This window comes from Bipolaris victoriae, assembly GCF_000527765.1.
Source record: "Bipolaris victoriae FI3 unplaced genomic scaffold scaffold_42, whole genome shotgun sequence".
Taxonomy (NCBI): domain Eukaryota; kingdom Fungi; phylum Ascomycota; class Dothideomycetes; order Pleosporales; family Pleosporaceae; genus Bipolaris; species Bipolaris victoriae.
In genome coordinates, this window is record NW_014575350.1 from 134,605 (window position 1) to 162,241 (window position 27,637).

The following is a 27,637-nucleotide window of genomic DNA, read 5'->3' on the forward strand; positions in this document are numbered from 1 at the left end:
TGCTCCCACGGAAATTGCAGTCTCAAGCAGAAGCGCCGACTACACACCATCAGCCCATTTCAGGACAAAGAATCTGCTCAACCTCCCACAGTTTAGGCAGTAGCAGACCGAAAGAGAATCAACTTGCTGTCCACATTACCCGAAAATAAATTGGAAGAGGAGGATCTACCATATTGATGACCGGTTACAGGAACATGATCTATGCGCATCCGCATAGACGGCTGCTACATCAAGGGCACCAATCATCGTTCAGGTCAAGTTCAGGAAACGCTCAGGCGCCAACAGGGATCACCATGTGATACTAACATGACAATATATGGTTGAAGAATATGTATGCTGAGTGTTAGTGCTGACTGGAATCGCGACAAAATAGACATCAGTCCTTAGATCTGACTTGCGCAGCACCACACAAGCAGCAGTTATTCCTTGGGCTCCAATCTGGTCACACCACCAAACAAATCCAACGGGCTAATATCGCAGCGCAGTGCAGTAAGCGGTGTTGGCGTGAGCATTGTAGCTCGCCTTGAAAGTTGGTTCGGCATAACAATCTTCCACGGTAAAGAACGCACACTGTTTCTCCTTATTGGTGTGTCAATTAACGTCCACATCCATTAAGCCTGGATATTCGGCTAGCCAAGTGGAGTCTTGGAAAGCTTGTGGAAGACAATAACCGCAGGTACCTTGGCTGCATATGCAGTTTCCCCAGACAGATGCACTCCACAATTCCTTCTGTTCCGGAGAAATCATCCTCGCAAATCCTAACGGCTTTACTACCCCTACCAAGTGGTCTTGTGCCAAGTCGATCGACGAATACGGACCATCGCTACGGAATATTCTCCACGAATCGTCCATCCCCGCATGCCACCACGTAGCCAAACCAACGAAGAACAGAAATGGACCCGTAGAACCAGCACTGGTACCGGACATATTCCGTATTGCGGTGAATCATTATCAGAGCTCCGTGGATCCAGTCATTGTTGTGCTGCACTAATTACTCGCGCGCAGAGTAAAGCGGTCTACGTACAGAGCTATGGTTTTGCGTGTGCTTACTTACGTACTGAACACAGCCCCTGTTGATATATTAATATCGGAAATTTATTCAGCACAATGATGTCGCGTTTCGAGAATTAGGTGGAACAAGCATAGGCCGGCTGTTGTTGTTTCGCCATGAACTCCCTACTCGCATTTAGCCGCTTTTTCCCCGTGCAGAAAACGCCAAGTACCTCAAGCAGCACAAGAACCGACCACCGAAGCTTGGAATAAATTAACCCGAAACGCCTGGTTTCCACTTTTTTACTCTATACGGTAAGACTACGAATCATTCAGGCCATGACCGACATGAACGACGCATTGCAGGTGCGATTGCAGGTCATGTTTGATTGCGTTAACGCCCTATTTTCGGGATTTCTCCACAACGTGGTGGGTATGCGGCTTCTAGACGACGCCTGCCGTTGTTTGAGGCGAATTACGTTGTTTAGACGAAATGCGTGCGCCGAATAGTCTAGGGCACTCTGGGGGGACGATGGATTGGTATAAGTAGAGCTGGGCCCATGGGCATATCTTCGTATCCATCACATTCATTCATTTCAGCTTCTCCATTCCACCAAACAATCAAACCAATCCTTTTAGCAACCATGAAGTTTTCTCTCATCACCATCCTTTCCGCCAGCGCTTTGGTCGCTGCCTCTCCCTTTGCTGAGCCAGAGGCTTTCCTTGAGGAGCGCCAGGCTGCGCAGAGCCTCGATGCCGCCATGAAGGCCAAGGGCAGGAAGTACTTCGGTACCGCCACTGACCCAGGCCGATTCAACCAGGGCAAGAACGCTGCCATCATCAAGGCCAACTTTGGTCAAATCACCCCCGAGAACTCCATGAAGTGGGATGCTACCGAGTCTACCCGTGGCAAATTCACCTTCGGTACTGCCGACCAGACCGCTAAGTTCGCCAAGGACAACGGCAAGCTCATCCGTGGACACACCACCATCTGGCACTCCCAGCTTCCTTCATGGGTTTCTTCCATCAAGGACAAGGCCACCTTGACCACTGTCATGCAGAACCACATCTCCTCCGTCATGGGCCACTTCAAGGGCCAGATCTACGCCTGGGACGTCATCAACGAGATGTTCGAGGAGAACGGTAACTTCCGTGCCAGCGTCTTCTACAACGTTCTCGGTGAGGACTTTGTCCGCATCGCCTTCGAGGCTGCCAAGAAGGCTGACCCCGCTGCTAAGCGTTACATCAACGACTACAAGTAAGCATTGATCTATGATTACCAAGTTTTTCGATATACTGACTGCAATATAGCCTTGACACTGCCAACTACGCAAAGACCCAGGCCATGGCCAAGAACGTCAAGAAGTGGATCGCCGCCGGTATCCCCATCGACGGTATCGGTTCGCAGACTCACCTTACCGCCGGCCAGGGTGCCGCTACCATCGACGCCATGAAGCTCCTCTGCAGCGTTGCTTCCGAGTGCGCCATGACCGAGGTCGACATCCAGAACGCCCAGCAGGCTGACTGGACCAACGTCACCAAGGCCTGCCTTAACCAGAAGAACTGCGTTGGTATCACCGTCTGGGGTGTCAGGGACTCCGACTCCTGGAGGCCCCAGGGCAACCCTCTCCTCTTCGACAACAGCTACAACCCCAAGCAGGCTTACACCACTGTCCTCAACGCTCTCAAGTAAACTGTTTGCGATGCTGGGCATCCTGGGAACCAGGAAGACTATGTCTTCTCTTGCCCCCTTACCTATCCTTCTTTTCGACACATTATTGTAAATACTTTGATTGGTGGTGGAGATATTGTAAATATTTGATTGAAAGGAATGAAGAAGTTGATCTTTCCCCTATAATTGTGTGCTTCTTGATCTCTCTACTAGTCTATTTTGGTGCTCCTACCTGTGACTTCGCTTTCGTGCTTTGCAATCTTCGTCGCTTTGATGATGCTGATACCGGCTTCAGCACTGGCTCCTACATCGACCTGCTTAGTCCAAAAGATATCGGCTGCATTGATCCTCACACTCTTCCTTCTTTCGCGCTCGGCTACATCCAAATGGGATACCTTGGTGGCCTTTGCTTCCAGCTCATCGAGATGTCGCTTTCTCTCGGCATACTGCTCGGCTCTTTCTCTGCGTATCTGCTCGGATCCGATTCGTGAGAGTGCGAATCGGACCGCTGCTCTGAAAGCCATGAAGATGTGCTCTGATATGAGGATTGTGAGTGGAAGACTGGCCCACGTGCTCAAGCCAAAATACGGGCCAAGAAATTGCTCGGTGCCGAAGAGATGAACAATGGCGGCACTACTGACACTTCCCAGCCATGTCAGGGATTCCAGACTGGCGACCCAAGGCCCAATGCCATCGCTTCGAATTGGAGTGGGTCTTTGGTGCTCCACGCAGATTTTGAGAAAATCGGACCGAAGCTCGAACCAGTTGTTGATAAAGAATCCAATGGGTACTAGTGGCCATACGGGGCTGAACAATGCAAGATAACCGAATTGGATCACCATCTCCGCAATGTCCTCCTGGACATTGTACGAGGGGCGAAGCGCTTGCCTTCTTGTGCGCCGAAGAAAGCCAGCTTCAATAGGGTCTTCCGGTATCAGTTGTGCGCCCACGTTTCCTTGATTCTGAGCTCGAGAAGCTTGTCGATCGCGCCACCATTGCTTGACCTGCTCCTTTAGCCAAGGCAATGCTAACTCTTCAACCGCACCGGAGACTTGACCAGTTACGGTCAATGCAATGACCTCGTTGCGTAGTCTGTCGGGATCGGCATGGAATTTGGTCTTCCCTTTGTTCTGGGAGCCCAGCACCGCATCCAACATGCTCTGTAACACCGGCAAAACTTTGTTACCAAAGGGCACATATACGAATGCGGTGAGGAGTATGGGCAAGTAGTTAGTAATGGAGTTGAGCACAAAGACCTTTTGAGTGAGGGACATCTCGTGATGATCCTCGGTGCGATGATTTTCGTAGTCTGTCAGAACGGTAGCGATGTCTTCCAAAAAGCTGGTGACATATGGCAAAAAAACTGCGAGAAGAATAGTCGGAAGGTATTCCTGTTTTTTTGTTAGACTATTCATTGCGATGCGACAACCAGAGACTATACTTACCAGATAAAACTTGTGCGGTCCGTCGTATGCCTCGCCAATGAACGTTTCAAGAAAGAATACGCAAGTGATGAGAGCTCCAAGAATTACGGTGCTGATAATAACAAAAGGAACGACAAGCAGTTGTCGGAGGATTCGTTTCCATCGGGGAAAAATGCGCTGCACTCTTCCAGCTGAATCAATGATCTCTTTTTCGTAACGAAACTGTGGACGATCCACCTTCAGGCTACCCACACCCCGCACATTCCAGCGGATAGCAAGATCTGCTTGCTTGATCTTCCAGTACTCCAAGAATACTGTGCACCAAACGCCAATCAACAAGGCGAAGCATAGCGAATATTGTGGAAGGAATGCCCATGCAAAGAGTCCAGCAGCGCATGGGAAGGCAAGGGAACGGAAATATGTCTGAATGAAAGCAAAGTAAAAAGCGACTTTCGAACCCCAAAGATTACGGATTTGGTCGAGGTCGGAAAGATCTAAGAAGACTCGTGTGCTGAGATGAGCCAGAAGCGCCCGATTTGCACGAGGGTTGTGTAACGGGAAGATTGAGGTGACGTTTTCCCACGGTGGAAAGCCCGGAGTGATGCCTGCACCTCCAAACTCTTTACGCCAGTTGACTAGGTGATATACGGAGAGGACATCTTCAGCTTCAAAAGCTGCTGAAACGATTGACTTGGCGGTGCCACCGGGATGGTTTTTGGTGATGCCATATAGCCAATCCTTGACTCTTGGGGCATATGTTAGGTGACAAAGACTTGAGAAGAGCTACGAGCATTGAAAGCATACCTTGACTTGTATACAGTGTTGCCAAGCAAATCCCTCGGTACTTGGACAAAGACTAACAAAGATTCATCGTAGCCAGCACGCACTTCAGTGTTCAGTCCAGCCGACTCGAGATCGTGCAGCAGCTGTTGGCACTCTTTGATGGCAACATCATCGTCTGGTGCTTGTCAGTAAGAGCCATGAGTGGAGTGGTTCGTGGACATACCAACGTCGCTAAAGTCATACGCGATGACGTACTTGTCGTTGTATGTTATGTTGGCTAGGTCGGTATCATCGCCAAAACCTGTATCGGATCGACTCAGAGGCTTGATCTGCATGGCCAGAGAAGCTAGAGACGGTGGAAAGAACAGGTCACGCGCGGGAACTGTCATTGACAGGGTCTGTATGTGTGGCTGAAGATTTTATAAGTATGCCACGACGTTGCCATTCAGCTGACCGTGGCTGGAGCCTGGCTGAGCTATAAGCTGTAAATGTGGCCGGATTGGTGCGCGCAGGTGGGCCCCGTCGCCCCTTGATGCCAAAGTTAGATCTGGGGCTGCCGCGTCATCCGTAGCTGGGGGAGGGCAGGCCCAACCAATGTAGCCACCATGTCTGGCGATACAAGTCGACGGAAAACCTTCCCTCAGAACAGTAACCATTTCACAGAGTCGAAATGAAATAACATTGAGGCGCGGATCAAAAAGCAGTCGAGGTATTCTGGGATAGGTTAGCGCGTAGTCACGTGTGGACGTTTCGGGTCTAGCGTCTCTGGTGCCAACTTACACGCGGCTCATTCAACGCGACCGCGCATCAACAACCCCCTTTGTCCATACGCTCGTGCCTCGCACGACATTGTGCACATCAGCAAAAAAAAGGGGGATAACGTAATTTGATTCATTTTCTAGCAATTCGAATATCAAAAGCACTCAGCTTGCTTCCCGTATTAACCGAGCTGATCACAGGAATCCATTTCATATCCCAAAGCTCATGAATACGTTTCAGACGAGCGGACAGTTCACCAGTCGATATGCCTTCTGAAATCTCAGTATCCGCAGATACACCAACGCCAAAAGCGTACGGTTTCCTCCCAAAAGGAAACCGGTACAAAACGCTGCATTGCCGCAAGCTTACCCATAAAGCAGCCCGTCCTCTATATATCGTGTTGGAAAAGAAGAAACAGATTGGACTACGTGCACCCTTGGCAATCTTAGACACAGTACACAAGCAGGCCAAACAAACACTCTCGACGCGTCGTGCTACAACTAACAAGCGCGATGCTACTGACATTGCCAAAGCAAGTGCTGAAGTGGAAAAACAGTTCCCACAAATGCCCCAAGATGAACGCGAGACTGTGCTTAAACATGGGTTCAAGAAGCACTCTGGTAGAGTGGGCAGGACAAATTCGATACCATTATCGCGGAAGGTATTACTTGCTGTGATTGCACACGTTCGCCATAGACATACCGAATACGACGCCTTGCTTGATCAGGGAATCGATCGAGAGGATGCCAGAAAATCGACGAGAAAAGATATCGAGCGTCTTCTGCAGAAGTGGGGATACTCACAAGGTACGCTTTGGAAGGTCCATTGATAATCATCGCACTGATTATGGCAAAAGATCTTACTTGGTATTTCCGCACAAAGAACAGACGTCTGACTTGACAACGCTGCTTTCATGAATGGGTCGTAAGTCAGGAATTTCTTGAACTTTTTCTCGATTCCTGTCATCTCCTGCGCTTTTCCTTTATCAGACTGGGTAGCGCGAACCTTCACGATGATGTTCTTGTACACAATCCAATGTTTTCAGTTCAATCAAATCACCGGCAGATAATTTGGTTTCCCACTGTCGTCTCACAATCAGTGCTTCGTACCCAATACCTCCGCCGCTGCAATTATGTCTATTACAAATACCCCAGTGCTTCAAACGACACCTGAAATCCGATCCATGCCCAGGCATGGAAACAGAGTGTATTCCGCTTCTCCACTCACACTGTTTCGAAGAGCCTCATCACCTCTACAACCCAGCGCCTATGTACACGAGGCATGAGGCGGCCTTCTACGCCGCTCTACTGACACGACACGCACCCCCATCAAACCCAGCAACAACTCCCCGCCAATGGATCCACAATCACCAATCACCACATCTACAACATAACCACGCCGACATTCTCACCCCAGCACAACTCAGGCAAACCTCACCCACCACGTGCAAACACCGTTTCACATACCCCCCAAATCTTTCCTAACCTGAGAAACAAGATCATTCCAAAAGAAAAAAAAGAAAATGCGCCGAAAGATTGCCTTAACGCGCGGCCATTAATTCCACATACCTCTTACCCTTCGACACACTACCCGTTTACACTAGTCCTCCACGCGCCGCGTTTCAGCCCGTTCCCGCCCAGCGGGCGGAGCGGAAACGCCAAGACACTTTTTTTCTCTTCAACTTACCCTTGCCAGGCTTATCTATGGCTGGAATGTAAACGCCATGTCTACTATTTACAACCCAGGAAAAGATATGCGTTGCGCTCGCTCGGAGGGGGCGGTGCTTATGTTCCTTGCACCTAGTTGTGCAGGGTTGTGACAAGGAGGAGGGGGTTATATTTTGGCGTGTGGCAGTGCTTGCTTTCGTTATGCGGGTAGGTAACTGGTACAATGCGATAGGGTGGTTGTATAGTGGGGAGAGTGTATGCGTGGTAAACGGGGCTATGCAGAGTGATAATAGTGGGAATCGAGCAGTGCGAGTATGGGAATTTGCGACGGGCGAGTGTCTGTGCAGGCGGAGTGTTGGGACGATGGAGTCCGCGTTGCGGGGAATGCTTCGGAAACTGTCACGTTGGGATGGAGGTTGTGACACTGCGTGGGGGGGATGTATGCGGCTCTCGAGCACATATGACAAGTGCTATATACGTATCGGTAATCATTCGAGAAGGTTTTTTGAGATTGGAGTTTGCCAAGTCGTGATGCAACACTGACATGCATTCATGAAACATGTTAGGGAAAACACCAAGACAAAAAAGATATTCGTCTTCTGTATTTGAAAGGAGATAAAGAATTTGCATTGAATTGAGAGGGGTATGTGCGAAGTGCTATTTACAAAAAAAGAATGAATCATAATATGTCAGATAGATGGAAGCGAATGGTAAGTAGAAGCGAACGGCGATCATAAACCCACCAGGAAGATGTTTGAAATCTCAGTTGACCTGTTGCGTATTTCAACGTTGATTCACTGATAGGATGACAGTCAGTTAGACCAAAACCAACCACTCTTCTTCTTGCCATGGCTATCCCCTGTTTCCAACGAGTCTGACTGACCGCTTCGTAGTGCTTTCCAAGGATCTCGTGAGGGGCCGTTAGTCTCTTGGCCGCGCTCACTATGTACCGTTTCTGTACTTTCCTCGCGGCCGTCTGCAAAACGTTTCTTGAGCAAGACTTTGGTGGTTATAGTGCCGTTGGGCGCAACAGTGCGCTCGGTAGTTGTGAGTGTCGACAAGATGGAAGACTTGGCCTCGCTCTGCTCATTTTGCCCAGCCAGTGGGACGGCTGTGTGTGCGGACACAGCATCAAGACGCTCGTAGGCGTCCATTTCAGTTGCGGGGTCTTGCATTTCCTTGGCATAATCTTCATATCGTGCGGCTTCTCTGTCAGAACGATTTGCTGGGTCTTGTTGGGACGCAGTGTGCAGGAAAAACTGGGTGCGCTTAGGTGTAGGCGGGTCATCGTGCTGGTCTTCATGATCGTGACTGTATTTGTAGCTCGGTTCAGCTTGCGCAGCAAGCCGTGGACAAGTGAGCTTCTCACTCCGCTCCATCATCTCTTCTAGTTGTCGGTGAGTGATGGGGATCTTGGGCCGAGACGACCAAGCATCGGTATACATGCTGCTTGGATGTGTATTCTCGTTGTCTTGCTCCATGGTCTGCGCTGACTGTCGCTGCGACATCGAGATCTCTTCGGCCCGCAGAAGATCTTCATAGGCAGCGCGCCACGGTATACCTGCTCTGTTCAAGGTAGGATTCTGCTCTAGCGCACAAGGCGAGTATGCGTCCATGTCAGACGGTGATGCATTTGGCATTGGGGGCCATTGCCATGACTTTGACCATGACCATAGACGGGGTTGTTTACCGTCAGACTGAGTCTGGGTGTAATTGTCGAATCTTACTACATGGACGGCCGAGTCTTCCCAAGCCTTGTCTTCGAAGTCTTGGGCCAGTCGCGTCGCTTCCGCTTGCATCCGCAGCAGCCTGTCCAGAGCTACAGAGCTGTTGGCGTCTTGATCCTCTGATGTGTCCCGACCGTTTTGACCCTCATGGTCGAATGGTCGAGGGAAACCCCAGTCCCAAGACCATCCCCACTCCTGACCCTTTTTGTTGGCGACTCTCTCGACGAGCTCGGTCTCATTGCGACGCGGGGGCTGTGTTTGATTCTCTTGATTAGGGGCACGCAAGATGTCGCGGCGTATGTCATCAGCTCTGCGGTCCAACCTCATGAGCTCCTCACTGTTGCGAAGGACAGCTTGCACATCGCCCACTCTGAACAACTCCCTCCCCTCGTTCCGCAGTTCAGCAATCTCCACTTCGATGTTGTGAAGCTTGTCGCATTGACGCTGGTTGGCCTTGCCAAACAGACACAACTCACGTGCCTGATGCGCATTGTTATAGTTGGCGAGAGTGGCAGGGAGGGTGAAGACGGTGTTCAGGAGGGAGGAGACCTGGGAGTCTGCGAACCGGCGGAAGGCGATGAACGGGTTATCCTCGGGGCGCAGGTGGTGGTGCCCCTCATTTTGAGTGTTGCGGTCTTTATTATTATTGTTGTTGTTACTGCTTGTATCGTCTCTCATGGTGGGGGGAATCAAGGCAACGATCACTGGTGATGGCGGGGAAACACGGGGTACCGCTCATGGCTGCTGGACTGGACTGGGCTAGGCAGGCGTGGAGATAACAGCCTCGGAGTTAAGACACGCGTCTAGCTTCCCGCCCTCTCAACCCACTCCCGCCCTCTGCCCTCCTCTCCACCCTCTCGCCTTGAAACGCGCCGTGTTCGACATGGAGCCTTGCATCTTCCGTCCCCGGCGCACGCCACTGACATAGTCCTCTGCAGCTGTTTCTCGTTCCGTTTACTCTGTGGCTGCTTTTTCCTTGGCACATATCCGGTTTACTATTGTTATCCGCAAGCCGCCGCTGCATCATCCTAGCCGGCAGTTAGGAGTCTAGCTAAGGTGCATTACCTTCGTCTCATATCGCCTGGACGTATACAGTCGGCCTTGTTTGCGACATCAAAGCCCTGGACAAGACGCTCGAGTACGTCAGGTTGACCGGCCGCAGTGCCCAGAGTTGTGCGCTTTAGGCCGTTTAGTGCTGGGCGTGCGACATCGTTTTCTCCACGCTCGTGACGCCCACCTATCTATGTATCTTAAAGTGTATGCATATTGGCTATCATATACAGCCCTATCCTGGCCCTCCCACCCCTTGTGATCTACACAAAAGTCTCGGCAATCTCGACTTAGCCTCAACTCCACCAACACGAGCAAGAGGACGAATCGATACCATTACAATCTCGGTTAAACTAACACGTAAGGTATTGTCCGCAGCAAAGTTCCTGGGCAAAAGCTCAGGCTGGTGATCGACTACGATCTACGCTCTTGTCCGCTTACCGCCTACCAGCTTAGACTCAGGGCCAAGAAGCCAAGTCCCTGCCGCCCAAACACAACTGACGGCGGAACTCATCAATCCGTCCACTTTGGGTTGCATTGTGTGCATTGCTCCATGATTTGCATGGGCAGCATATTGATCTTCATATCTGAACACTGCGTAGTGGCACTGGCTGTATCGTTTCGGGTTGACCTGGGAATACCATCCCGGCCTTGTAGGGTCTTGGATCGCATTCCGGTGCATGGCTGTGCGACAGCCATTCGGTCCCTGTAGCCTCTAACCAGTAGACCAGCGGTCTCGTTTCGGGTCCCGTTGATACGTCACATCTAGGACTGATGTGAAGATATAAAGGTTAACCACGCCGCCCTGATTTACACCATCACAGCACCAGCACAACAAACTCTCTTCTCAGCTCTCAATAGTACAAACACTCAACTCCAAACCCCATTCTCCAACTACCCAACTACCCGTCCTACTCCTCAAACCATCAACATGCGTTTCTCAATCGTAGTCGCCACCTTCTTCGCCAGTGTCGCTCTCGCAATGCCAGACCCTCTCCCACAAGGCTACACCGGCCCCTGCGCACGGGATAACTGTGGTGTCAACGGATTGAACTGTGGACGTCGCCTTTGTGTGGGATGGCCCAACACCGACCCTGCTCTGAGGAAGGGCTGCACATGCACCACTGCCTAAGCGCTACACAATCTGCATTTGTAAGTTCACAACCCTTGTTATCTTCCACAGACCTATTCAATGCTAACACCTCCTAATAGTCAAGTTTTGTTAGCGGTTTTTTTAAAACGACGATCTCCAGCATATACCCATGTAAAAGGGGGGGGGGAGGCATAGTGGGGGTGATGTAAATAGGGCTGTCATGAATTAGTAATATGTGAAATGAAAAAAAAACAATGAAGCGAACGAACAACGCTCCAACCCTGGTTCTCGGTGACACAAGTTTCAAACATTTTGCGTGCTATACTTGCTTCTTTTTTGTAAACAATTTGATATCACCAGACTACCATTAGTGGAGCCCCCCAAAAAACACCCCATCAAATCATGCCTCGGCTTTGTTTTCGGTATACTGGAAATCGGGCGCGCAGCGGCGGAAGAACATTTTTCTTGCTCTCTCTGCTCTCTTGGCTCCCGCACTAGAAAATGCATGTGTCTGAATTTGCCGTCAAAAAGTGACATTTCGGTAACCCACACCCCCCTAAAACGACCCGACACTAGCTTTTTTTGTTTACCGTGCAGTGCCGTGTCCAGCAACTTTCCATCCACTCGGGTGTTTTGGAACCCGCGCGGTACATACTAGCCACCCGGCAATTTTTAATCTACAGTAGCCCTTCTTTCGCCACTCTTATGAAGATCTTTTTCACTTGCCGTGCTGCAAAAGGGCGCTAGCAGCCCGTTCTTGTGTTGCTTGTATCCTTCACCGGCCGGTGTGTTCTCTGCCGAAGGTTTATCCTAGATATTAGCGCATTTGGACTCCCCGAGCTTATTTACACCTGTGTGAGACGGTCGCGGGTAGTTGTGAGAAACATAAGAATGAGGCTTAAACCGGCATGTTTTCCAACGGAGGTGGAAGGCTTGAAATGGAAAGATATGTACTTGGCTGGGTAATATGGTCCGGGATCACTCGGGCCGGCGCGGATCCGGGGGTAGTCACATTGGTCCCAACCCCCCACAGTAAGTATATGGATAGTACCTTGTACTTATCTAGGCTTACTTGAGGGGGGGGGCGACTCTTCTTTTTCATCTAACATCCTGGCTACTGATGCTTACTGCTGTCGACAAGGTTTCTTGACAAATACTTGGTTAGCTTGTTTGCACAGTGCGCATATACTAAGGTCGCCGTGTAGATAATGTAATCGTACTACTTTACCGGATCACGTTACTACGTTTTATCGTAAGCGTAGAGGTAGATATGCAAATTCCCTGTGGTACAATATCTAGGCGCGATATTATACTACTTTACCATTAAGGTTTATGCCATGATGCAAGATCCGTATGTTGGTTTCGTAAAGTGCTCTTTATGCCATCGGGTAAATGGACTCGTTGAAGACTGGATTATCCGCATACTCCTTTGGCAAGCAAGTTGCATTAAAAAAACATTGATTAACTACCTTGATCTTATGATAAGACACACACCCTAGCCGGCTCAATCTTGACAATACCACCAATTTTATAACTACACCGATAACCTTGAACCATTCTACACCCCGGCCCCTAGTAAAACCTCACCATCCCGGCAACCAGAGCCAAGACACGTGCTACTTATCAAGCAAATAGGAAGGTTTATGATCATAGACCTTCTCCCACTGTGCAACCTCCTTCTCCAACAACCGTCGTACACTCTCCAACTCACCCACGAATTCCGCAAACCACTCGCTCGGCTTTCTCCCGGCTTTGCAAAACTGGCTTAGTACTCTATCAACATTTTCGTGATCAGAAGCCAAGGCCCAGCCGTACTCTCGGTCTAGATTGTCATATCGGACCTGCAGTCCTTTTGCTGTCGCTAGTGGGTGTCTGTCTAAGTAGAGAGTAATATCTCTATTATCGAGTGGGATGATATTCAGGAAGTCGAGGCTGTAGGTGTGGAGGTCGAGCGCTACGGTTAGGAAGTCTTTGAAGTCGGAAGCTGGGATGGTTTCGAGAAGGGAGGGGTGTGGCGGTTTGTGGAAGCTCATAGTCTGGGTTGTTGAATAAATGTCTGGTGAGCTTTGTAAGTTAACATGGGCTTGGCAGTTATGAAAAGCACAGGGGCTGCGATGTAGAGTCTGGAGATTTGTTATTTATAGGTGTTTAGATTGGTGAACTATGTTTAGGATTTGTTTGCTCAGTAAACACAAAGTGGCGTTTGCACCGCAATCAGAGACAGATTTCGATTGCTGTATCTGAATCTACGCCTTCAATCGTATGGCGTAGAAAGATCCGGTTCTGTCAACAAAACCTGCAAACAAATCAAAATAGTGCGAACAGTCTGCACCGGCGACCACTCTTCCCCCAGTTCTGCCATCTGCACAACCCCCTCGTCAGAAACATTAGGATGCGAGATTGGAGTCGTAAAATTAAGTCGAAAGGGTTTTGCGGGGTAATTCTCTGGAAAAGCGATGGCGAACGCGAACTTTTCTCGTTCAAATGGAGTGTCTGGGGGACCCATAATGTATCCTACCCATTCTAGCGGGTTGCCCGTCTCAGCTGGACCTGCGGAGAATATGTCTGTGGGGTTGTGTTGGAGGATCGTGAGTTCTTGGGCAATGCGCTTGAGATTCATGGCTAGTTGGACGGCGCCTTTACGTAGCGGAAGTGGAGGTTAGGGAAGGATCTAGTGAGTTGAAGGGGTACTCACACGTCATTCTTTATCATGAAAATTAGCCTAGCTTGCGATTCGCTATTCCAATGTAACAAGCCAGCCAATCGTTTGCTGAGGTACTATGTGAGGTGTTGTATCCACAATACATTCCATTCTTATTCTCTTTTGTTCTAGGGCTTTGACGAACGAAATTATTGCATGCACATGAGGACTTGTCGCATATATTCCTCTGCGTATTCCAAGAATCTATTATCTATACATGTCCAAACATACATGTTCTATGTATTTTAAACATCCAATCCATGTTTTCCGGATAAACCCAAAAGCTTCGCCCACCTATTAAAACTCGCACGTCCACTCAACCGGCGGCGGCAAAATCGCAGTATTCGGAATATTACTGCTTTCTCTAAACTCAACAATCTTCCTCTCCCCCTCCACTTCCTTGACTACTGCAAACGCCGCATTGGTGAAGTAGACATCGCGCTGTATGCGCGTCTGGAATCCACCAGCCCACCCAATCATGTACACGAAGCCGCCCTTGTCGCCATTGGCGTTGGGGATGCCGAGAGTGTTGATGAAGCCGTGCTTGAAGGGCGCGAAAGCGACGCCTAGGGTTGTGTTGAATGTGTTGTAAAGCCTTCGTGAGCCTTCAAAGTCGTAGTGTGTGTCGTTGAATGTAAATCTGATGTCTTTTGAGAAAGAGGTTGCGTGACCCTCGGGCCAGTTTTTGTTTGCTGGGAACGGGTAAAAACCTAGAATGAGGGTCTTAGAAATGGTGGTTCTGTGGTCTTAATCGGAGAGTTTCTCTACCGTTTACGGCGCATTCTAGCCAGCTGCCAAGTTGCACGCTGGCATTCGCTTTTGGCGAGTCTACCAAGGTACAGGGATCGATGCCCGTTTCACTGAGTATTTGTGGGGAGTTTTTGTCCAACACTTCTTGGGGAGATAATTCAAAGGCTTTACTAGATGCAAGTAGACTTGCTACTGTGGCTTATGGGATGTTAATGATGGTCGGCAGTGGAGTTGACATCATCCTTACCACCAATTGAGAGAAAACGCATGGTTCGGGCAACAATTAATGTAGCGACACAGGAGAAGATGGGTGAATACTACCTGATTAATTCAGGCTTGAGGGAATACTTATAAGTAAATGGGCGCCTTATTGCCTGCAATCAAGGCAGACGAGGCTGACGGGGCTGACGAGCTGAACATCGGTTGGGGCCAGCATTAGTACCAGAAAGGCATGTAGCCGTGGCGGGGACAGGTACAAGGTGTATAAGTCTCCGATTAAATGGCCAATCACCATGCGATATTAGCCACGGAGGAATCAACGCATGTACGGTGATGTTATCAATTGGGTGCATGGTTCTCCGTTATGAACGTTCAGCGGCAGTCATCTGTGGGGCCGTTGGGGCGCAGCCGCATCGCAGCCGCACCAACTCTTTCAACGTGCCTGGCTTTCACTCGAAGTTACTTGTGCAAATAGAGCCCTCTTCCCTATGGTCGTTTCCTTCCTCGCGAAATTTTATTCCTGAATATACAATGATTTTGCTTAACACAAGAAAATTTCTATTGTCGATGGCTTTCGCAGTATACAAGTACTAGAACTCGCAAGGCTGAGGCGCAGTGTCAATGTGCGTAGGCAGCCAAAAGACATCTCGACTGCCTGTTGCTCTTGGTATCTCGTTTACTTAGGTCCCTTGGGCGGTGATGCAGGTAGCCTGTGAAGTTTTGACAGATTTCCTGTGACCGAGCTTCTGATCATTGGACGATAGCCCAAATCGTATGATGTTCGGAGGGTGCAGTTGGGATTTGGCGAAGATGCGCATCCTTGAAAACACAACAGCAAGATATGGACTTGCAAAGCAGGTTAAAGATCCATACACGTTATAGGCAGTTGGTTTTAATAACCAAAGAAGATATCATTAGAAGGCAGAGATGTTGTATTGTCCAAGACGAGATGTTGTCTCTACCATCGATACAGTACATGCGGTATCTCTTCTCCCCTTGCACCCCCATATGTAGAGATGCATCGATAAAAAAGATATTAAACCCGGGTAGAATATAACGTTAAAAAATGAGGGTAAAGAAGGTGAAGAAGAGAAAAGAGTAATTCCAACCACACACTTCCACATCCGCACCACTCCCAATGACGAAAGATGAACCAACTTGAGAATGCCGAGAAACTCTAACATGATACCCCCCTTTTCTGCTACCTTGTCGAATTTGAAAAAGGAAGCTGGAATATCATGTCCGCATCCTCGAAGCCACCGCAAAAGCCCCCACTGATCACCTGTACCTGTCCCTTCTTGTATTCGTCGACGAACATGCGCTCACATTTTAATGGATGGGGGCCACGGGAACTGGAACCGCAGGAACAGGGATTGGCGCGGGGTTGATAGCAGGCACAATGATGCTCTCAACGGGAACGGCGACGCTCTGGATAGGCAGGGCAATGCTCTCAACCGGGACGGTGATGACTGGGTGAGGAGGCTGGGGAACATTGGGCGGTTTCACTTTCTTATCGGCACCAGCAAGAGCGGTGCTGGTGAGGGCGGCGAGAGCCAAGGTGATGGCGATGGGCTGCATTTTTGTCTTGAGGTATGTGTGGTGGGTTGGTTTTTCTGATGGGCGAAAATGTTAGAGTGTTGTGAAGGTGATTGCAAGGCAATTGTTGCTAGCTGAAGAAGATCTGATGATGTTTTAAGGGGATCTCTTGTTGCTTGAAGACAATGTGTTGAGAGCTTCGTTGTAGGAATGCTCTCGGGAAGTGAGGCAAAGAGCGCTCTGGGGTATTGAGAGTTGAAAACGTACTGATGGGGTTGCTTTTGAGCTGCTGGACTGTAGAGGAAGCGATTGATAGTGATTGCTGATGAGAATGAAACCTGGAAGGTAGAAGAAGAAGTATTTATCCTCCTTCTTTAGCACTATGGTGCCGGCGCGAATTCGAAAGTGCGGTGCTGTGATGGGCAGAGTTGGTTCGGAGAATGCATTGTGGAGAGCCCGATTGCGGTCATGCGAATGAGGTTGGGTAGATGTATGGATATGACCCTGCAATTAGGACACAAATGGTTCATGATACGGCACGCGATGGCAAGGTAGAAGCCGTGCGTTGTGAACGGGTGAGTTGTGATGAAGTTTGGTAGATCATGAGCTATCATGAAGTCATGTTGAGTGAAAATCACCGTCTCTCTTCAGAATGCTTTCCATTTCGGTATTGCATTGGCCCTCAAAGCGTACACAGGAAGATGTCCTTCGACCTTGTATCTCTTCCGGTAATCCCAACACACATAACAATCACCTCATGTTTAATCACTTGTCAACCATACCATAGGTTTCGGCTTCGATTCGCTCCTGGTTTTAGGTCCAGATTAAGAATAGCCTCTTGTTCGTTGGCCAAGACTAAATAGTGGAAGACCCTATTACAGTTCAATCCTAGACTGCATTAAATCCAGGGTTCAAGCCAAATACACTCCCTTCGATCCAATAGTGTCAACCTAGCTTTGAACTCAATTCCATATGTCTCCTTGTACATAATCGTTAAATCGAACCAGTGGACGTGCACGCACGGATATGGACTTGACGAAAGTCCATTGTACGAATTCGCAAGGCGCTGGTGCCAACATAGTGACGACTTGAGAGTCACGGTTTCGTTGCAGGCAGGGTCTAAGAATTTCATCAGAGCTATAGCGTAGCATTAGGCTTTAGTTCCCATTTAAAAGAATTCAATACACCGACACCAGGGTTTTGTAATGCTGGAGGAGGTGATAGTGGCAGAAGCCACGCGAACCGTCGGAGCCATGCGGAGGCTAGCACCAGCGTGGGTGTCATAAATTGAGAATTGGCGAATAGCGTCTCTGGGAGTACGCACAGTGGCGCGGCTGCAAGAGGTTTCCAGCATCAGATCGCTCTTCATCGATAGCTCATCCTCCCGGAGGACGCTATGACCCCGCTCACTGCCGGTAACCCACTCCGGATATCGGCTACGAGGAGCATGAATTGACCGGCAAGGCCGAGTGGACAACATACTGCTCACTTGTCTATAAGCTGGGAATGTAACACTGGGTGTTGGAGTCCACAAAGCAGTATAGTGAATCAAAAGTAATTGGTGATTATCCTCAGCGCGTCGTGCTAAGAAACAATGCTTATCATTCGATGCATCAATGAAGATGGTATGGATATAGACTGAGGATTCGCAAAAAAAATGCCGAATGTCGTCAAGAGACATCCACTTGCCAGTCAGTTCGTAGTATTGTAGCACAATATTGGGTATATATTCAATTTAATTCTGGGCACAACAGTGGTATTAGCATCGAAAGATAGGATCCAGTAGCGGAGATGAGCTTACCGTTTGGCTGTAGAGCCCCTTTCCTCCACACTGTCCTTTGAAGCGAGTGGCTTGACCCCTCTTCGCTACACGGCATTACCACACCTATTTTGGGTGTAAGGCATGTTTGGTACTTGATCGCATATGTGTATGCAGAAACTAGAAAATCATCTACGAGAGAAGGTCGGCAACATTCATAGGCATCTCATCAATCTGAGTCGAGTAGTACACTGTCATAATTAGCTGGCAGTCCTTGGAACGAATTTGCTTTTGGAAAACTTACACTCAATGTCACGGAGGATGCGGACGTCATCCTGAGTAACGAAATTGATGGCCACACCCTTACGTCCAAATCGGCCGCTTCGACCAATCCTGTGAATGTAGTTTTCACGGTTTGACGGAAGGTCATAGTTGATCACGAGCGACACCTGTTGCACGTCGATACCACGAGCCCAAACATCGGTGGAAATGAGCACGCGGGAGTTGGCCTGACGGAAGTCTTGCATAATGCTGTCTCGTTCCCTTTGTGGCATATCTCCGTGCATCGAGGAAACAGTAAAATTGGCCTCGCGCATCTTGTCGGTGAGCCAGTCGACCTTGCGGCGTGTGTTGCAGAAGATGACCGCTTGTGTGATGGTGAGTGTGTCGTAGAGATCGCAGAGTGTATCAAACTTCCACTCTTCCTTTTCGATGGCGATGAAGTATTGCTTGAGGCCTTCTAGTGTCAATTCGTCACGCTTGACTAGAATGCGCACGGGGTCGGTCATGAACTTGGTCGTCATCTCAAGCACATCGTATGGAAGGGTGGCGGAAACAACCACGACCTGAGTCGCAGGGGGGAGGTAGCGGTAGACGTCGTAGATTTGCTCACGGAAACCGCGGTTAAGAAGCTCGTCGGCTTCATCAAGGACAAGCATCTTGATGTTGCGCGTGCGGAGGTTGCGGCGGCGAATCATATCGGCAACGCGTCCAGGTGTTCCAGAGACTACGTGCTGACCATAGTCGAGCTTGCGAATATCCTCGCCAACGTTGGTGCCTCCGATACAGGCGTGGCATTGCACATTCATGTAGTCGCCGAGACCCATGATGACCTGCTGAATCTGGGTCGCCAACTCGCGCGTGGGTGACAGTACAAGTGCTGCGGTTTATCAGTATGCGCTTCTTCAGCGAAGGCGTATGCAATCCTACCTTGCGTCTCTCTGACAGCCGTGTCGATAACCTGGAGGATGGAAATGGAAAAGGTTGCTGTCTTTCCCGTTCCTGACTGGGCTTGGGCGATGGTGTCACGTCCCTTGCAGACCTGCACAATAGCACGCGACTGCACAGCTGAAGGCGACTCGTATCCGTAGGCGTAGATGCCGCGCAGCAGGTTCTCTTTCAGGTGCATGGCCTCGAAGGTCGGCGCAACCGTGACCTCCTTGGAGGTGGAGAACTCCATCTTGTCGTCGGCATTTCGGTCGATTCCGTCTGCCATGTTGGCTTGAATATGGTGGGATTTATGTGGTGGGGTTGAGGTTATTGGAGACTTTTGTTCGCAATCGCAACAAAGTTTGGGAGCAGCTACGTCTAGGCGTCGCGGAGGCCCGGAGCCTCGGCGATCCCATTCCGGGTACTAGCGCGTTTTTCACTTTATGTAGCCGCGACAGGCTCCACCCTGTAGCTTGACAACATTCACGCCCGCAAAGGTGTGCACATCCACTGCCGAATCGCTGCTATATCCCGAGACTCATAGTTAATCTAGGCGACCGTGACCATGCTTTTGGAAGAACAGCGCCAGCTTCACGAGGACCTGGAGCGCCTCGAGGATGCTACCGCAGAGCGACTTCTCGATGACCCTCCACATGTACGTCTTCTAATGCGTCTATCATGAACCACATGCTAATATCTTACTAGATCCGCGACCGTCTCGCACGTGACCACGACATTGCGCGATTCCTCGAGCAGATTGAAAGCCAGTCGAGTCGCCTCCTCAAAATCTATGAAGATGTAGATGGCAAGAAGGAGGACGAGGTGCGCGGCCTCACCCACGGCGACCCGATGGAGTCTTTCTTGAAAGAAGTCGAATCCATCAAGGACTTTCACAGACGCTACCCGAACGAGCCTGTCGAGAACCTAGAGAAGGCCTACAAGAAGCGGTCGCCCGAAGACCACGCGCAGTCCATTGCAGCCATCGACTCCATGTTCACTGGCGAGGAGGGTTTTGGTCGCTTCTTTGACCTGACTACGCTGCATGAGCAGTACTTGAACCTTCCTGTTCATCAGCACGCGCGCCGCCTGACGTATCTGCAGTACCTCGATCTGTTCGATGTCTTCACGCCTCCGCAATGCAATATTCGCCGCGATCAGAAGAAGTCCGAGTCTTACTTTCATTACTTGAAGGCACTGCAAGACTATCTCGAGAGCTTCATGAGACGGACAAAGCCTCTAGAGAACCTAGATCGACTCTTCGCTAACTTTGACAAGGAGTTTGAGGAGTTGTGGGAGAAGGACCAAGTCCCAGGCTGGGAAAAAGTTGCCCCTGCAGCATCGGCTGATAGTGAAGCCAAGGGCGAGGGAATCTGGTGTTCCGCATGCAAGAAGGGATTTTCAAAAGAGACAGTCTACGAAGCACATTTGACGGGAAAGAAGCATAAGAAAGCCTTACAAGAGAGCCAAAACGGTGCACAGGATAGTGGAAAGCCTGCAAACGGTGCTTCTGCAGATATGCAACGCTTCAAGGAACGCGCCGTCGCCGAGCGAGAGTTCAGGATACGAAAGCTCGCTGCGGCCATGCAGACGGAGCGCGGCGACACTAAGATGAACGTGGAGCGAAAGCAAGGCATGACGGAACGCGAGCGACAACAAGAGCTGGAGCAACTGTACTCTGAGACACCCGAAAACGGCGCAAACGAGGAAGCCAACGACTCAGACGGCGAAGACAAGATTTACAACCCGCTTAAACTACCACTTGCCTGGGACGGCAAGCCCATTCCATTTTGGCTCTACAAGCTGCACGGCCTGGGTGTCGAGTTTCCCTGCGAAATCTGTGGAAACTTTGTCTATATGGGCCGCCGCGCCTTTGACAAGCACTTCAACGAGCCCCGCCACATTCACGGCCTCAAGTGTCTTGGCATCACCAACACGACCCTCTTCCGTGAAATTACGAGTATCAAGGAAGCTGAGGACTTGTGGAAGAAGATCCAGAAAGACAAAAAGAAGGAGAAGATGATGGCAGATAATGTGGTGGAGATGGAGGATTCAGAGGGCAACGTTATGCCTGAGAAGGTGTATCGCGATCTTGCTGCTGCGGGCATGCTTTGAGTGCGGCTTGGGGACGTTCCATGATCAAATCTCACTGTCTCGGACGACGAAACTCGACGCCTCTCAAGAATTCATTTCTAGGTAAGGCTCTCCAGCGTTCCCTGCGCTTTCAAACGGTGTTCCGTTACACCACCGCATTTCTGTTTTCTTGTCCTCCCCTCTTCCCCCCTTTTCCATCAATCTCTCTCCACCATAAAGATTTAGACCCGAGGTGGATGGGGTCGAGAAAAGGGGAAGCTGTAGCATGGCTGGCGTTTTAGGAGTTTGGATCGCGAGAAGAAGTCAAGATGAAAAAAAAAGTCATCTTGGCATACCTCTCATGTACGTGTGGCATGTATAAGATTAAAGATATCCCTGAGCAGAAGAGGACGATAAAGAAAAATAGCAGCTTGACTAGTTGAGCTTCATAGCAGAAAAGCAAATCAGGAGTCCATATGAGACAACTTGATACTTGTTGATTTCCCTTTTCACACCCCCGTCTCTTTATCATTCATAAACATACTTAGTCACAGCAGCAACCCAACATCTACTCCAGCAAAAACTCCCAAAGCCCCTCGCCATTAACAAAATCACCCCAAATAACATTGACAAGCCAGTAATCACGCCTCAACTCACCCAGCAGCGTACTCGACGCACTTCTTGGGGGATAAATCCTCTGCCACTCACGCCAAATACTAAACGCCTCATCGAGCCAGCTCCTAAAACTCACAGCCTCGATGATTGTCGGGGTAACGATTTCCTTGCCTGCAAACGTGCCCCAGGTAACGGGGTTTACGCCGTCTTCTTGGCTGGCTTCAAAGTCGCCTGCGGCGTTGCCGGCGAAATACGTGATCTGGTCATGAGCATCGAGTTTGGGTTGCAAGACAGCAAATTCCGAGGCGGGGATGAAGAATTCGACAAAGGGTTTTTGGAAGACGTAGCCGTTCTTGGGGCCCCAGCCGAAGACGGGATCGGTGGATTTGATGCCATTGACGGCGGGTTGCGAGGCGACAGTCCACCAGCCCTTGGCGTTCAGAGCGAGCAGTTGCTTGCTGATGGTTAGGGTTTCTGGCGATAGACCCTGTTCGCTCCACGGTATAGCTTCGAGGTCCCCTTCGATATGGCGGCGGAACAGTGTCGAGATATCGTTCTTCTCAACGGGATGGCCCCAAAGCTTGAGCGCCTGTGGAGTAGAAACATGCAGTGTTGGACCGTACCCATCAATCTCACCAAACGCAGGCGAGCGTGCGTCACCCCATCGACCGTTGGGGAAATCGTCCCATGTTGCTTCACGCCCAAGGGAACCCTCCCCTTCCGAAATTGCTAGGGTGTTCGCGCGAGTATTGATTGGCCCTCGCGGAATTCCAGCCTCCTCTTCAGTTGCTTCATACGAAGGATTACTCGACCGAGCAGCTGAAACATGTGATACTATCACTCTGTTACGCGGACCAGAGTTGACAGCTGATGATCGACGTCGGTGGGGCATGATGCCGTTGGGTGGTGGCTCCAAGTTGATGGCGGGTGTTGTCTCGACAATGACCTCATCGTCGTCAATCAATGTGCTAGGAATGAGTTTTGTATCTTCCAGTATATGCGATACTGCCTTCTCCAGATTGAGCGTGTAGAAATGGAAACCCCTCCTACATGTGTCCGGCCGCGCCTTGATGTGCTCTACTATCTCATTCATGATCTGAACACCGACCTGCTTGACCAACTCGTCGTCGCTCTTCACCGCGTCCAATCGTGCAAGTATGTCTGTGGGTAGCTTCGCATGCGAAAGTTTGGTTGTTCGAAGCAAGATTTTATACGATTGAATTGGCATCAATCCTGGAATTATGGGTATTGTCTTGAACACTCCACTCTCGTGCTCCCTTAGCATCTTCTCATACTTGTCGTAGGCTTCAACATCATAGAACAACTGGGTCATGATGAAGTCGGCGCCTGCCTTGGTCTTCTCAACAAGGTACGGTAGATCCGCCACTGGATCTTGGTGCTCAGGGTGGCTCTGGTCTGAATGGCCTTCGGGATACGCGGCAACTCCAATGCAAAAGTAATCGCCATATTGCTTCCGAATGTACGTGACAAGATCTACGGCCCATGTGAAGTCCTTGTTCGAGTCCTGCTCAGGCGGTGTATCTTCATCTCTGTACTCTTCACTACGCGGTGCGTCACCCCTCAGGGCCAGGATATTCCTTATACCTAGCACTTGTGCCTGTTCCAGCGCCTCGTCGATAAGCTGACGGTTCATGTTTGTGCAGGTCAAATGGAGACATGTTGTGAGGCCCAATTGGCGCTGGCAGATCTCGGCCAGTTCGAGCGACTTCGTGGCTGTGGACCCGCCAGCACCCCAAGTGACAGTAACAAAGAGAGGACGAAGGGCCTGTGACATGCGCTCTAGTCGAGTCTGAAGGTTGGCAAACCCCTATATGGCACTATTAGTGCCTGTTTTTGCTATTCCGGTATCCGTCCGTTGGCTGTGGTCGCGTGCGGCGGGGTCAACTCACCATTGCCGTCTTGGGCGGGAAGAACTCGAGAGAGAAGTAGTTGGCGCCATCGGGCAGCGCATTGATCTTATCCGTAATCTTCTCCATGGTGAAGAGGGAACCAAGGGTGAGATCCAAAGTGGCGTGGCGGAAGATGGGGTGTCATGGCTGCAAGTGATGAAAGAACAAAAAGTGAGGGAAAGCGCATCTGGAAGCCGCAGGTGGGGCATCGGATCGACAGTCAGGATCCTTGGTCGCCATCGGCATATTCATGCCCTCTTGAGTCGCATTCCCCTGCGCGATGAATTGTCCGCAGATTCGCATAGCATAGCCTAGTCCGGAGCCATTGCATTATTGCCTGCAGTCTGCAGCTGATGAGCCGAGTACGAGCCGTTTCCATAAGGAGCAGTGCATGTACGCCTTGTGCCATAACCGGAGTGGGGTCCCGAATTCCAGAAAGTATGCCACTTGACGGTGAAGTGTCCAAGCAATGAGCGTCGCATATTGCTTATGGCGTTGTTGACAAGCGCAAACAATCATGACTCGAATCATACATAATGATCCATACAAGAATGCGGTGTTGAAGCATCAGCACCATGTTCTCTATACGCCTTGTCCAAACATTCTTATTGGCCTACACCATCACGACTGTAGCCCCGCAGTATACCGCCAACATGTCCCACCCGCTACCCAGACGAATCGATGTACATTCTCATTTTCTTCCGCCCTTTTATCGCACTGCACTAGCTGAGAATGGGCACTCGAACCCCGACGGCATGCCCGCCATCCCAGAATGGTCTCTTGAGCGCCATCTTGAGATGATGGCCACGGCCAACGTATCGAGATCTATCCTTTCCATATCCTCACCCGGAACGCACATTGTACCCGGCAAAGATGCATTGGGTCGGGATCTAACGCGCCAATCTAACCACTATGCTGCACAGCTTAAGAAGCAGCATCCTGACAAATTTGGCGTTTGGGCCGCGCTACCGTTACCAGACGTCGAAGCTGCGTTAGTAGAGATTGAAACGTGCATCAGCGAAGGAGCAGAGGGTTTCGGGCTAATGACCAACTACCATGGGAACTATGTGGGTGAAAAGATATTTGATCGCGTCTTCGACAAACTCAACCAAGTCGGTGCAACTGTTTTTATTCACCCTACACAACCGTGCATAAAGCATGGCAATGCGACATCGTCTGCGCAGACTACTGACGCGCTGCCCTTTGGAGACCAGTACCCTGTTCCCATTTTTGAATTCTTCTTCGATACTGCGCGCGCTGTCATCAACCTCTTCAGTACAGGGACCGTGGATCGCTGCCCGAATATCAAGTTTGTCATTCCGCATTCTGGAGGTGCCTTGCCACCGCTGATGACACGCTTCATTCAGTTCTCCAGTGTGGTGCCTGGTGGGAGGGTGTTGAATGCTTCAACAGTACGACGACAACTAGAAACCCAGTTCTATTTTGATCTAGCTGGCTTCGTCTTTGACGGAGAAAGTGGTGGGAACGGACAGCTGAAAGCGTTCGTTGAGGGATTCAACATTTCACACGAGAAATTGCTGTATGGGAGTGACTTTCCCTTTACGCAAACGCAGTTCGTCAAGTCATTTGCAGATCGGATGAAGGATGGTCTGGAGAATCTCTTCAGTGAAGAGCAAAGAGACGCGATATATGAAGGTAACGCGGTGAAGCTACTAGAAGAGGGTAACCATGCAAGAATGAGGTTTGAACGGCTATGAGAGCCGAAGACAATAGATTGTTTTCGTAGCGACTTTTATATATACTTGTACGGATTCATGATACCGTTCTGATTCAATGTTAGCCCGACGTCAAAGGGGATCCATGCGACTACCACTTACAGGATCATAGAGATCTTTGATCTGCTTCATCAACTTGATCATAGTCTCACTCTTACTGTAGCCAATGTACGGCTTCTTGGTCACACCCAAACCATGCTCGGCACTAATGCTGCCATTTCGCTTTTGTACCCACTCGTATACAAAAGGCTCAAGCTTCTTCTCCACAGTCTTGTCAAACTTTCTTACTGGAATGTTCAGATGCAGGTTGGCATCGCCCATATGGCCGTATCCTACAACATCAACAACTGGATGCGTAGGATCACTACCGAGAAGGCCAGCCTCGGTCAAGCGGTCACGCGTCTCATTGACCAGGTCGTAGAGCTCTGCAATAGGTATCGATAAGTCGTACTTGTAGACACCACCATCATGGCCAAGACACTCGGTAATGCCTTCACGCCATGACCATAGTTCCTGAATTTGGGTTTGATCTTGAGCGAGAACACCGTCCGAGACGACCTCAGTCTCCATGACATGCTCTAAGAAAGATTGCAATTTCTTCAAGGGGTTAGCGGCGACTGTATATCTGAAGGAAAGTAGAATGCCTCACCTCACTGTCGTGGTCTGAGTTGGAGCCGCTGGTCTCAATCAAGCAGTAGAAAGGATGTTCGCCTTCAAGTGGCATCTTCTTGCCAGTCACCCTGTTTACCAGCTTTTGTGTCCGTCCGTCCATTAGCTCGAAAGCTGACAGGATCTCAGAAAGGTGCCCTTTAGCCTCAATATATGCTTTCTGGACCTTCTCGTAGCTTTCGAGGCCAAAGTATGCGACGTTGACCGCAGGCGACCTTCGAGGACAGATGATTGAAACCTTTGTGATAATGCCAATCGTACCCTCTCCACCAATGAAAAGCTGCTTCAGATCATATCCAGTGTTGTTCTTACGAAGCGTGGAAAGATCATCGACAATAGTGCCGTCTGGAAGTACAGCCTCGAGACCTAGCACGTTTCCGTGGAAGCTACCATAACGCAACAAACGGAGACCACCAGCATTGGTTGCAACATTGCCACCGATGTAGCATGATCCTTTGGCACCGAGGTCTAGTGGAAAGATGTGGTTCTTCTCGGCGAGAAAGTTGTCGGCATTTTCCAAAATGACACCAGCATCAGCGACTAGGATACCAGACACTTCATCGAAGGATCTAATTTGGTTCATCTTTTGCATGTTGATAACAATCTCATCGAAAACCGGCACGGATCCGCCGACAAGGCCAGTATTACCACCCTGTGGAACTACGGCCAGCATATTGTCATTGCAGTATTTGAGGATCTTGCTAACTTCTTCAGTGGAGCTGGGCTTTAGAACTAGTTTGGTGTGGCCGCGGAACTTGCGCATCCAGTCACTGTTGAAGGGCTCGATATCCTGCGATGCATCTTTTGAAACACCATCGATGACAGCCGACTCTGAGCCCAGCAGAGTTTTGAAATAATTCACATGCTCTTCATTCAACTTGGTGAATTTTGAGTCACGTTGGAGATGGGGGTACCTGACCGGCTTAGCGAAGTTTGAAAGCTTGCGCAAAGGTGAAGGCTTACGACTCCGAGGTATATTTGATTGCTTTTGAGGGCGCAGTTGGGCCCTTGACGCCACCGTGCTCGTCAGGTTGGTGAGGCTCCGAAGTCGCTGACGAGGTACCGGTCCAACGAATTTGACTTGACAGTCGCAAACATTGGTAGCGCGATGATGCACGCGAAGAGAGTGCAGTTCGCCGCAGCGTCGACGATACCAAGCGCGCCGAAGAAGCCATGGCAATTAGTGATGAAGAAAAAGCGAATTATTCCTATGTCGCCTTCGGTGATAGCAAACAAGGATGACATAAGAGGAAGCCGAGTGCACGTGCCGCAATCCTTGGCGTCGTTTAGGCGGGAGC

General features: G+C 50.0%; 13 protein-coding genes across 13 annotated transcripts; 5 read left to right on the plus strand and 8 right to left on the minus strand.

Moving 5' to 3' along the window:
• Window positions 1-1,634: 1,634 nt before the first annotated feature.
• COCVIDRAFT_37784 (glycoside hydrolase family 10 protein) lies at window positions 1,635-2,683 on the plus strand (the record flags this gene model as incomplete). Its single annotated transcript, XM_014701178.1, has 2 exons — window positions 1,635-2,248; window positions 2,302-2,683. The coding sequence occupies 2 exons, from the start codon at window positions 1,635-1,637 to the stop codon at window positions 2,681-2,683; spliced, it is 996 nt and encodes a 331-aa protein (XP_014556664.1).
• A 188-nt stretch (window positions 2,684-2,871) lies between these two features.
• COCVIDRAFT_99136 (hypothetical protein) lies at window positions 2,872-5,258 on the minus strand (the record flags this gene model as incomplete). Its single annotated transcript, XM_014701179.1, has 4 exons — window positions 2,872-4,053; window positions 4,108-4,831; window positions 4,891-5,050; window positions 5,093-5,258. 4 exons carry the CDS (start codon window positions 5,256-5,258, stop codon window positions 2,872-2,874), a joined length of 2,232 nt encoding a protein of 743 aa, XP_014556665.1.
• A 635-nt stretch (window positions 5,259-5,893) lies between these two features.
• On the plus strand, window positions 5,894-6,457 carry COCVIDRAFT_99171 (hypothetical protein; the record flags this gene model as incomplete). Its single annotated transcript, XM_014701180.1, has 1 exon — window positions 5,894-6,457. One exon carries the CDS (start codon window positions 5,894-5,896, stop codon window positions 6,455-6,457), a length of 564 nt encoding a protein of 187 aa, XP_014556666.1.
• Window positions 6,458-8,107: 1,650 nt separating this feature from the next.
• On the minus strand, window positions 8,108-9,700 carry COCVIDRAFT_99158 (hypothetical protein; the record flags this gene model as incomplete). Its single annotated transcript, XM_014701181.1, has 2 exons — window positions 8,108-8,992; window positions 9,032-9,700. 2 exons carry the CDS (start codon window positions 9,698-9,700, stop codon window positions 8,108-8,110), a joined length of 1,554 nt encoding a protein of 517 aa, XP_014556667.1.
• Window positions 9,701-11,003: 1,303 nt separating this feature from the next.
• On the plus strand, window positions 11,004-11,204 carry COCVIDRAFT_99119 (hypothetical protein; the record flags this gene model as incomplete). The annotated part of the gene is made up of 1 exon (XM_014701182.1): window positions 11,004-11,204. The coding sequence occupies one exon, from the start codon at window positions 11,004-11,006 to the stop codon at window positions 11,202-11,204; it is 201 nt and encodes a 66-aa protein (XP_014556668.1).
• A 1,577-nt stretch (window positions 11,205-12,781) lies between these two features.
• Window positions 12,782-13,198, minus strand: COCVIDRAFT_99181 (hypothetical protein; the record flags this gene model as incomplete). The annotated part of the gene is made up of 1 exon (XM_014701183.1): window positions 12,782-13,198. The coding sequence occupies one exon, from the start codon at window positions 13,196-13,198 to the stop codon at window positions 12,782-12,784; it is 417 nt and encodes a 138-aa protein (XP_014556669.1).
• A 221-nt stretch (window positions 13,199-13,419) lies between these two features.
• COCVIDRAFT_99336 (hypothetical protein) lies at window positions 13,420-13,785 on the minus strand (the record flags this gene model as incomplete). The annotated part of the gene is made up of 1 exon (XM_014701184.1): window positions 13,420-13,785. One exon carries the CDS (start codon window positions 13,783-13,785, stop codon window positions 13,420-13,422), a length of 366 nt encoding a protein of 121 aa, XP_014556670.1.
• Window positions 13,786-14,166: 381 nt separating this feature from the next.
• On the minus strand, window positions 14,167-14,815 carry COCVIDRAFT_49827 (hypothetical protein; the record flags this gene model as incomplete). Its single annotated transcript, XM_014701185.1, has 2 exons — window positions 14,167-14,576; window positions 14,635-14,815. Coding segments are annotated over 2 exons (591 nt in total), but the record flags the coding sequence as incomplete, so codon positions are not given.
• A 3,507-nt stretch (window positions 14,816-18,322) lies between these two features.
• Window positions 18,323-19,625, minus strand: COCVIDRAFT_99116 (hypothetical protein; the record flags this gene model as incomplete). Its single annotated transcript, XM_014701186.1, has 3 exons — window positions 18,323-18,381; window positions 18,435-19,289; window positions 19,340-19,625. 3 exons carry the CDS (start codon window positions 19,623-19,625, stop codon window positions 18,323-18,325), a joined length of 1,200 nt encoding a protein of 399 aa, XP_014556672.1.
• A 279-nt stretch (window positions 19,626-19,904) lies between these two features.
• Window positions 19,905-21,451, plus strand: COCVIDRAFT_99272 (hypothetical protein; the record flags this gene model as incomplete). Its single annotated transcript, XM_014701187.1, has 2 exons — window positions 19,905-19,994; window positions 20,045-21,451. 2 exons carry the CDS (start codon window positions 19,905-19,907, stop codon window positions 21,449-21,451), a joined length of 1,497 nt encoding a protein of 498 aa, XP_014556673.1.
• Window positions 21,452-21,977: 526 nt separating this feature from the next.
• Window positions 21,978-24,021, minus strand: COCVIDRAFT_99325 (hypothetical protein; the record flags this gene model as incomplete). The annotated part of the gene is made up of 2 exons (XM_014701188.1): window positions 21,978-23,852; window positions 23,935-24,021. The coding sequence occupies 2 exons, from the start codon at window positions 24,019-24,021 to the stop codon at window positions 21,978-21,980; spliced, it is 1,962 nt and encodes a 653-aa protein (XP_014556674.1).
• A 566-nt stretch (window positions 24,022-24,587) lies between these two features.
• COCVIDRAFT_99258 (hypothetical protein) lies at window positions 24,588-25,652 on the plus strand (the record flags this gene model as incomplete). The annotated part of the gene is made up of 1 exon (XM_014701189.1): window positions 24,588-25,652. The coding sequence occupies one exon, from the start codon at window positions 24,588-24,590 to the stop codon at window positions 25,650-25,652; it is 1,065 nt and encodes a 354-aa protein (XP_014556675.1).
• A 35-nt stretch (window positions 25,653-25,687) lies between these two features.
• On the minus strand, window positions 25,688-27,514 carry COCVIDRAFT_99372 (hypothetical protein; the record flags this gene model as incomplete). Its single annotated transcript, XM_014701190.1, has 4 exons — window positions 25,688-25,720; window positions 25,773-26,267; window positions 26,320-27,253; window positions 27,303-27,514. The coding sequence occupies 4 exons, from the start codon at window positions 27,512-27,514 to the stop codon at window positions 25,688-25,690; spliced, it is 1,674 nt and encodes a 557-aa protein (XP_014556676.1).
• Between the last annotated feature and the right edge of the window lie 123 nt (window positions 27,515-27,637).